The sequence below is a fragment of the Cladophialophora psammophila genome (genome assembly GCF_000585535.1).
Source record: "Cladophialophora psammophila CBS 110553 chromosome Unknown aczJe-supercont1.19, whole genome shotgun sequence".
Lineage (NCBI taxonomy): Eukaryota > Fungi > Ascomycota > Eurotiomycetes > Chaetothyriales > Herpotrichiellaceae > Cladophialophora > Cladophialophora psammophila.
This window is the reverse complement of record NW_006912940.1, coordinates 704,830-714,281: the sequence shown is the minus strand read 5'-3', so window position 1 is coordinate 714,281 and position 9,452 is coordinate 704,830. Positions and strand designations below refer to the sequence as shown.

General features: G+C 51.8%; 5 protein-coding genes across 5 annotated transcripts; 2 read left to right on the top strand and 3 right to left on the bottom strand.

Moving 5' to 3' along the window:
• Positions 1-1,538: 1,538 nt before the first annotated feature.
• A1O5_10386 (uncharacterized protein) lies at positions 1,539-2,046 on the top strand (the record flags this gene model as incomplete). The annotated part of the gene is made up of 2 exons (XM_007750962.1): positions 1,539-1,876; positions 1,941-2,046. The coding sequence occupies 2 exons, from the start codon at positions 1,539-1,541 to the stop codon at positions 2,044-2,046; spliced, it is 444 nt and encodes a 147-aa protein (XP_007749152.1).
• Positions 2,047-2,180: 134 nt separating this feature from the next.
• A1O5_10385 (uncharacterized protein) lies at positions 2,181-3,391 on the bottom strand (the record flags this gene model as incomplete). Its single annotated transcript, XM_007750961.1, has 5 exons — positions 2,181-2,473; positions 2,536-2,776; positions 2,843-2,939; positions 3,027-3,231; positions 3,286-3,391. 5 exons carry the CDS (start codon positions 3,389-3,391, stop codon positions 2,181-2,183), a joined length of 942 nt encoding a protein of 313 aa, XP_007749151.1.
• Positions 3,392-3,846: 455 nt separating this feature from the next.
• On the top strand, positions 3,847-5,556 carry A1O5_10384 (uncharacterized protein; the record flags this gene model as incomplete). The annotated part of the gene is made up of 2 exons (XM_007750960.1): positions 3,847-4,666; positions 4,745-5,556. The coding sequence occupies 2 exons, from the start codon at positions 3,847-3,849 to the stop codon at positions 5,554-5,556; spliced, it is 1,632 nt and encodes a 543-aa protein (XP_007749150.1).
• A 556-nt stretch (positions 5,557-6,112) lies between these two features.
• On the bottom strand, positions 6,113-7,512 carry A1O5_10383 (uncharacterized protein; the record flags this gene model as incomplete). Its single annotated transcript, XM_007750959.1, has 4 exons — positions 6,113-6,466; positions 6,562-6,912; positions 6,991-7,119; positions 7,180-7,512. The coding sequence occupies 4 exons, from the start codon at positions 7,510-7,512 to the stop codon at positions 6,113-6,115; spliced, it is 1,167 nt and encodes a 388-aa protein (XP_007749149.1).
• Positions 7,513-8,284: 772 nt separating this feature from the next.
• Positions 8,285-9,385, bottom strand: A1O5_10382 (uncharacterized protein; the record flags this gene model as incomplete). The annotated part of the gene is made up of 3 exons (XM_007750958.1): positions 8,285-8,869; positions 8,945-9,086; positions 9,162-9,385. 3 exons carry the CDS (start codon positions 9,383-9,385, stop codon positions 8,285-8,287), a joined length of 951 nt encoding a protein of 316 aa, XP_007749148.1.
• Between the last annotated feature and the right edge of the window lie 67 nt (positions 9,386-9,452).

The window sequence follows — 9,452 nt, the reverse complement described above, 5'->3', positions numbered from 1 at the left end:
TATATAATGCCCATGCTCTGCGCGCTCTGTGCGCTCTGTGCGCCCTGCACCAACAGGGCCAGCAGGGCCTACAGAGCCAACAGGGCATACCACGTGACTCAGCCTTGTTCTCCTATGGATCCCCCCACGTGCCCAACGAGTGTGATGAGTCGTGCTCGTGCGGCTCGTGACCGGTCTCCTTCAAGGCTGTGTCCAACATATAATTTAGCTCGACGATTAATTCGCGGATATATTCTCCGACTGAGAGCGAGTAGTTATTCTTTTATCGGTGAATATTCTACGTATCTTACGCTTATCGCTTACTACGACCGACTTAGAGTTAACGCTTTAAGAATATTAAAGTTTCCTTAGTAAGTAAGTAGAATCTAACGATAAGCGTATATTTAAGATATCTCTATAGTATATAGTCGATACTATACATAATTTAAAGTGTAAGAGAGGAAAGAGTGCGCCTTCTATACGGGGAGTGTACTAGTAATAAGGATGCACTTCTCGAGTCGTATTCCTTAGCTAGTGGTCTAATTATATTAGGCGTCCGTTCTTCCGATATTTAGCTAAATTCGTAATAATACGACTTAAGGGATGCATCCTTATTACTAGTACACTCCCCGTATAGAAGGCGCACTCTTTTCTCTCTTACACTTTAAGTCGTGTACAGTATCGACTATATACTATAGGGGTATCTTAAATATACGCTTATCGTTAGATTCTGCCTACTTACTAAGAAATCCCTAACACTTAGACTCTTCTCGCGAAGGCGTTTTACTTCGTAAAATAGTGAGCCCCGTCTACTTATAGTAACTGAGCCGATGGGTCTAAGAACTGAGATAGATAAGACTAAGCTAGAGTTATACCTCGGCGCACCTTCCTTTCTTTTCCGCCACACACTCTCTCCGGGTTCTACCCTAGCACCCGTACACCCGTCCTCATTAAGATCCTTTCTCTCTGACGATACTCTCTAGGTTCTAATAGCACAGAAGCTCCGTCCCTAGAGCCGTAGCGATTTTGAGATCTCTATTGTCTGCGCTTTGCGCAACGAGCGCGACGGTGTCGAAGCATTTCTCGACGAAGAGTACGAAACGGATGGGTTTGCATACAAGGCAGGCAGTGCGTACTCGAATTTGCATGAAGGGAACGGGATACATGGATAGAGAGTATTGGAGCGGCAATCACCAATGAATTTAACCCCCGCTCCATAAATCCACCGAGTGAATCTTGCGGCTTAGCTTACCGTGCTTCCACTCTCACCCTCACCTAAAATCCAGATTTGGAGTTTGTTGTGGGGATGGGTGGTGGCAGAGCTTCATTTCCCCACAAGTCTGCCTCGAGAGACAGTTAAAGACATAGGTACCCCTAATAGGTAATGCAAGACAGAGTTATGGACATTGTCTCTTTAATACTATGAAAGGATATTGGTAGAGACTTTGAACAGTCAGTCGCCGTCAACCATCTTGTTCTTTCCATTCGCAATCATTCTTAGCCCCACCGCTTCTCATTATCTATCTTGGGTTTAAACCCAAATACCGCATTCAAACAACATGGCCGTTCCACGAGGGAAGATTGTCGTCAGCTACACTGGAAAAGACGGCAAAGGCTACTTCGAACCTGATGCCCAAGTTGCCGTGGAAGAACTACCTGGCGGCGCCACGGTCCGCCGCATCTCCAGCATTCCCAAGGTGCCGATCCCTTCAGTACCGACCGGGGGAGAGCACCTCACGGTGTCCGTGAGTAACAACGAGGGTGTAACGTTTCTCGAATGCGAAATGGCGCCAGGCCAGTTGAGTCCCATGCACGCCACGCCGTCCATCGACTATGGTGTCATGATCAGCGGACAGATTTACTTGATCCTAGACTCGGGGGAGGAGAGGGTGCTCAAGTGAGTTTCTGTCTCAGAATGCCCTCACCATCCGATGACAGTTCACTGACCTCCCAAACTCCAGGCCGGGCGACGTATACATCCAGAAAGCTGCCAACCACGCATGGAATAACCGCACTTCAGAGCCCGCACGCTTTGCCACGGTTCTGGTTGCTGCGCGTCCTGCGTAGGCTGGCCACTGGTCAGACGGCTTCTAGCTTGATAGACAGCATATACTGTACAATGATATTGAATCATATCCCAATGATTGGATTGGATTTGCTTCTTTTTGTATCCGTAGAGACCATATCTGCTACCACCACCGCTATTTCTTCACGTCTATCGCCAGTGCCGTGCCTCCGTCGTTGGGCAGACCTCCCAAGAATTCGACTTTCAGGTCATACAGCCCCTGGAGCCCTTCCTTGCCAGCTGCGACCACAGTGCTAATGTCTTGCTCACAGTCGAAGTACTTCCCTGCCAATACCTTCCCCTTCCCCGTCGATAAGAAAGCGCACGTCTGACCGCACACACTGGGCAACACCTTGAATAGCTTGTGGAACGACCGCCATTTTTCCGCCATGGCGGGATAGCGTTCTGCCACGTCGGCGTGGACCGGTACTGTGGTTCGTGAGCCGCTGTCAATGTATTGGACGTACGTCTGTGTCTCTTCAGGGACTTACGGGTCATGTCGGTCTTAACTGCACCGGGATGTAGAGCGTAAACGTGGATGCTATCTCCGAACCCATCGACGGCCAACTCGGCCTGGAGACACGCCGTCAATCGAATGAGACCAGCCTTGCCTGTCGAGTAGGCACCAGCGAACGGAGTGTTCACCGTGCCAGCTCGAGAAGCGATGTTTATGATGCAACCATCCCTGCGTTCCCTCATGCCGGGGAGAACCAACCAGGAACAGATTGAGGCCTGCATTCGTGCGTGTGAGATTCAATAAAAAGAGCCATTGCTTTCTATCAAGCCGGAGGTACTCACCCCCTTCAAATTCAATTCCACGCCGGCCCAGAATTCCTCGAAGCCTTCCATGGCCATAGGTTTCCGATTATTGCGCCCGGCATTATTGACCAGGATCCTTCAACCGTGCATTAGTAAGTGCTGGAGAAAACGGACCCAGGAGAGAGACGAGTGTCCCATCACTTCCGACCATTTCATCACTTACTCAACGGGACCCAGGTCCTTCTCAATCTGCGCAAACACCTCCTTGCACCGGGAATAATTGGTCACGTCGCAGCCATATGCGAATGATTTGACGCCGATTTTCTCACACTCCGTTTTCGTGCCGGCTTGTCGTTCGGCATCGAGATCTAGCAACGCGACGTTCGCCCCGGTCTTTGCAAGCGCCTCTGCAATGACTTTCCCAATGCCTACCCTCCCGTCGGTTCACAAGATACAGGCACAATGATCTGGGCATCACTCACCCCGAGCAGCGCCTGTCACCACCGCTGTTTTTCCTTTGTTGAGTCCTACAAGGTTCTCGGGCAGGATCACCGAGTATGGATCGGTGTTGAGCGATGGGCGTGGCATATTCGGGCGGACTGACTCAATGTGTTAATTGCTGGCTGTTCTGCACACTTCCAGGGCCTAATTGATTACGAGAGGTATATACGCAATGGCCTAATCACACTTGGTGTTCATCATCTCTCCAAGGAGAAATGAGTCTGTGGGGTAGGCCCCGAACTTTCTACGTAGATAGTTGTGGCTGCAAGCACCGCCAGACCTCCTCTAGTGGGGTCGGCTGCACAAGGACCCTCCCGCACTGCACCCCTTCACCACCCTGTAGCTAAGCCATAACGGGTGTATGGTAAGTGGCGGTCCCTTGTCTTTGGTGGGCATTTGTAGCTCATCACTTGCTGCCCCAATGTTGAACAATGTAAGCCTCGCGTTCGATCCGTCCTCATAATTCTGTTCTCGGCCGGCGGGAAGGAAAAATTCGACAAAGAGGTTATTCATAGAATTCATGAGGATACAACTCTTAAACAATGTCGTTCTTCCAGCCCTTCCACATCTTTACCCCTTCGCCAATCCTAGGCTATGGCTTCGATCTGGACGAGTTTTGGCGGACCATTCGTGAGGCGCGACCGGCAGCCATCATTCTTGACTCTGGGTCGACGGACCCTGGTCCCTATCTTCTAGGCACAGGCAAGACTTTATGCTCCAGGAAATCTTACATCAGAGACCTCTCTCCGATTCTGGAGGCATGTTCAACCTACGAGATAAAGCTCCTCATAAGCTCTGCGGGAGGAGCTGGCACCAATCAACAGGTTGATCTGTTGGTCTCCATCATCCGCGAACTTTGCGAGCAGAAGTCATTCAGTTTCCACCTAGTCACCATCAAATTCAGAGACGATCACGATGCAACAGTATCTAAATTACGGGCGGGCGACCTGTCCTCTTGTTCATTAAGCCCTCCCTTGGAAGAAGCCGACATATGCAACGCCGTGACGGTGGTCGGCCAAATGGGAGCTGAGCCATTTCTCGAGATCTTAAAGGACCCTTCCGTGAATATCATTGTGGCAGGACAATCGTACGACCCTTCACCGTTTACAGTATTCTGTATATATCATGGTGTCCGGGAAAGCCCAGCCTGGTATGTGGGAAAGATTATAGAGTGCGGCGGCCTTTGTACCATCCCTAAAGGCCGGTCGATCCTGGCCACGATGTTCCAGGATAGTTTTATCCTAACTCTAACCGACCCCAGCCAGAAGTGCACCCCGGTGTCCGTAGCGGCACACACTTTATACGAGAAGACTCGTCCAGACAGACTGCCTGGACCAGGCGGGGTGCTATACCTTAACGAGTGTATATATATTCCATAGCTAGATGGCCGTAGCGTACTGGTTAAAGGATCAAAGTTCGTGCCCACTCCTATCTACTAAGTTAAACTCGAAGGGGCCACACACGTTAGCTTCCGAACCACCTTTATCGGAGGCATTCGAGATCCTATTCTCATCGCAGGCATCGACGAGTTTCTCGACACCGTGCGAAGCATCACTAAAGAGGCATTCTCAGCGCTCGCCACCAAAGCAGAACCCCAGATAATCTTTCATATCTACGGGAAAAACGCCGTCCCAGATGAGATGGAAATCGAGACCACGCTGGGGCACGAAATTAGGGTCTTGGGAGAAGTAGTGGCCGAGACTCAGGAGCTGGCCGATGCAATCGCCGGCTTCTCTCGCACGGTCCTTCTACACGGCGCCTACAAGGGCCAACTCGCCACGGGTGGTAATCTGGCGTCTCCATTGGTGCCACTGGAATCGCCTATGGGTCCCGTGTTCAAGTTCTCAGTCTATCACTTGATGAACGTACAAGATCTACTCGCCCTATTCCCCATCGAATACTTGTTCATTAGAGCGAAGAAGACCGCGGTGAAGAAGGCCCTCCTCGCAGACTCATCCTTCACGCAGAAGGGCCTTTCTACCAGCCTTGGAGTATTGCATAAGGAGATTCCTCCACCGACTGTCTCGGGGGAACCCGCGACGAGAGCACCTATAGATTCTTCTAGAGTTGGTGTGCCGCTGAAAGATATGGCGCGTGTGGTTCGGTCCAAGAACTCGGGCCCATTCGAAATCACCTTAGACGTTCTCTTTGGGAGTCAATGTTGGACTTCCAGCACGTTAAAAACTCCGGCATGCTCACCGCCGAGCTCGTTCAACGGCTCTATCGCCTCAAGTCGCCCGCAGATATCGTGACTTGTATGTTCTACGAGCCTGCCCTGGCGTGGAAGTGCACTTTCAAACGATACCAAGCTCAAGGAAGCGTTGGTGAGAGAGACACATTCGGGGCTCAAATGCATTCACCACTGCTGCAGATTGTGATCCCTCTGGCACGGGAGGTGAAGATGTAGCTAGGGTAATACTTGATCGGTAATAATCTTTGAATCAGAATGGACATTGACAAATGTCCGCCCGGCCCATTCTGTAGCTAAAATGGATTAAAACTGGAAAGTTGGGAGAACGGGTGACTTAGATGTCTCACAAGAGTGAATGCCAAAGATAAATATTGTGAATATAGCAATTTCTATACAAAAGCATAGCCTAGTATGTCTTTCTGGTCCTCCAAGTGCCCAATCCGTTCGATAGTCTCTTGCAGCCTCGGGGTCGGTTTGACCTAACCATGTTCCGCCAAAGAAAGAAACTTTGATTCGAGCTCTTCACTTTACAGTCGTCAGATTAATTTCGAGTAGCACGCAATATAGCAAATAGATTAAGAACAATAATAGGCGTTCACAACTCACCGAGTCAAAGTTCATCCGGGATCCCCCTTTACGACGTCGACCTCCCTTTCGATCCTCTGCCCTGTCCGGGTCACCACGATGACCCTTCCCAGCCACCTTTCAGGAAATTCATTCTCGATCTTCTCATCCAGCGTCATCTTGACCTTCTTCTGGAACTGACGTAGGTCCTGATCAAGCAATGCCTCCTCGGTGAAGTCGGTGATCTTCGCGCTGCCACGATGCGCCGCGACCGCCAGCACGAACCCCATTGAGAACTTACTCTGATGGACCGTCTCTGCCTTCTCTGACAGACTGAGGATCGCGATGGCGCTCTTGTACGTGAGAGCCTCGACCGTGGCGATGTCTACGGCCTTGATTTCCTCGGCCTGCATCAAAGCCAGCAGCGCGTCCACCGAGGGATGCGTGTGTCGGCACGATGCGTGCCATTTAAAGCTGGACCCCATCACCGACCACTTAGTACCCAGGCCTTATCGACGATCGACGGCTCCGAGTCCCGGCCTTGGGTTGGGGATAACGTGGCGACCATACCTCGGTCGCCTTCGAGAATGTCCTGGGGGCCCAGCAGCCCCGAGCCGGCCAGGTACGCGAATAGGACGCCGTCAGAGGCCGCCTTTGCAGTGTGAACCTGCTTCGAGTGCGTCGCGTTCAGTAGGAACTGCCACAGTCCTGCAGCTTGCGTCCCGGCAGTACCTACCGCCGAGAGCATGGTTGAAGCGTCGTGGCCTAAGAGGTAGGATGACGCCGCGGCGGCGCCAATGATTCCTGCCGTGGCCGTGGTGTGGAATTTCTGATCAAGAGCATAATGGTTGAGCTAAGGAGACAAGACGCGAACGCGGCGTACAGGATGGAGGTCGGAGGGATGAATAGATAGTCGAATAGGGGGACTCACTTCGTAGTAAGATTTACCTAGTCGTTCACCGAAACGACAGGCAAATTCATAGCCGACCACGATGATGTCTTTCCCGGTGGCGCCAGTCTCCTGAGCCACGGCGAGGGCGGCGGGAAACACGACGGTTGCCTGTATTGTCACGGTCCTTTATATCAGCGAATTCCTCTCAAAGTCTCCACTTCACCTTACCGGATGCATCATGCTGCTATTATGTAAGTCATCCTGCTCCACGACGTGTGAGCTTGCACCGTTGACTAACGCCGCGAAGATGGGGCTGGTGGTAAGGTCGGGAAACCCGACAATTTCGCACTTCCCCTTGGTCGGTCCCTGAGTCTTTATGAGATTGACCATCGATGTTACACTGATATGGCTGCGCCCAGCGAGGGCGGAAGCCAGCCAGTCCAGATAGAAGGATTTAATGCGGCTCACTACATCAGATGGAAGATCCGTAAACGTCAACGATGAGGCCCATGATGCCAGATTGAAGGCTGGTGTTCTAGGCACAGCGTTGCCGTTCTGCATGATTGTTCGGCCTAGATGGGAATATTTTAGAACGTAAGGAAAGAGATTAGTTTACAGCCAGGTCACTGTTAAGCTTTTGTGAAGGTGGATGCTGTGATATGACAGAGTTGTTGCGACACCTTCACCAGCTCTCCGATTCCTTTCCCGGTGATCTGTGCTCATACGGGCCGATGCAAGGAAACATGAGGGATCGACAAATCGCTCGGAGAACTTCCTCAGGTGCTCCGGATACGGAGAGGGCAATCTAAATCTCATAGCAGAGAAGTGGCTATCTCGATCCGACCTCTGGACCCCACGAGAACTCCCTAGGCAGCGGATGCCGGCCTTGTGGGGTATGGCCGGGGGTTATTGAGCCAACACCACCAGACACTGCAGACAGTGATTTACCATGAGATGGAAGATTTCACAAGGTAGTCCAGACATTCCCGATTCTCGGAAAGGCACAGTATCATATCTTTGACTGTTTCTCTCAATTCGAGGAGTCGAAACAGACAATCAGACCAATACACAGTGATAGTACTCTATCCAATATTTCAAGCCAAACTTCAGACTCAACATGTGTTGACAGGGTTGCAAGATAGCCACTGTGGCAAACCACCTGAGACGCTAGCTGTCACACTAATTGCGGCACTTACCTCAACAGCGTTGTTCCCACCGACCTACGACAGCATGGCGACGGAATAGGAGGTTTCAGGAACGGCCTTCGGAGCACAGGCCAAAGTGTATATAAACAGGCAGAGTCTCTCTGAATAGCCAGGGGGACAGAACACAATCAAGCAGATAGATCCACTCTTAATCTGTGTATAACAACGCCACTGCCTTTTCCCTGGAAGAGGCTGGATGTGCCATAAGCACCGATTCTAGCACCGCGGTACATGGCAGAGGTGGGTTCGGTTCCGGGCTCGAAGCGCCTCTCAACGCCGGCGGCACGCAGGACAGGCGACTCTTCCAGCAGTGTGTTGACCTTAGTCTCTTCGTTGGGGACGACGAAGTAGAACAAGCCACAGCGGTTCTGGGTACGCTGGTCCGCTGGGGGCTGGCAGACGCGGTGGATGGTGGCCTTGTAGTAGCCGCCAGCCCACCACTCCATCATCTCGTCGGCGTTGATGACGATAGCACCGGGCTTGTAGGGCACCCAGCGCCACTTACCCGTGAAGTGGTTCATGGGCTGGAGCGAGGCCATAGGCTGGCTGAACAGCATGGTCACGGAGCCGAAGTCGCAGTGGCCTTTGAGCCATACGCCGCCCGTCTTCTCTATGTCGCTCGGGTTATAGTCGTGGAAGTACATCATATAACGAAACCACGACTCGTCGAACGTCTCGTAGTTGTGATTTTCGATGAAGAAGTTGGCCGGTAGCTCCAGCGAGAGGGCAAACAGTGTCAATACACGGTACAGGATCAGCTTATGTACGTACTCGTTGAGCTTCTATACCTCAGGCCCAAAGGGTTGGAACGTTGACGGGTGCTCGCGGAGGCTGAGGTCGCGGTTCCAGTTGTACTGCTCAATCTGGTCTTTGACGCCCTGATCGATTGTCCAGTAGTTGCGCCAGCTTGAAGCCCTGGTAGCTGCCCTTCTGCTTCATCTGGCCCTCGAGCTTTCGTTTCTCCTCAAGGGGAGTCTTAGTGAGAACATGGTACCCGATATCCACCTGTCGGTCGATCTCTTCGATGGAAACCCATGGTTCTCGATCAGGAAGAACCCTTGCGTCCGCATGGCAAAGTTCAACTGTTTGGCCAGCGCCTGGATGGCCTTTGGGCCTTGGTCCCAGGTCGAGAAGTCAAGGTTGACGACTTCGGCATAATCGAGCTTCTCCGTAGTAGGCTTGACCGGCACGAAGTGCTCCACTTCGGGCAGTTTATTGGCGTGAGGCATGTTGTTATACACAGATTAAGAGTGGATCTATCTGCTTGATTGTGTTCTGTCCCCCTGGCTATTCAGA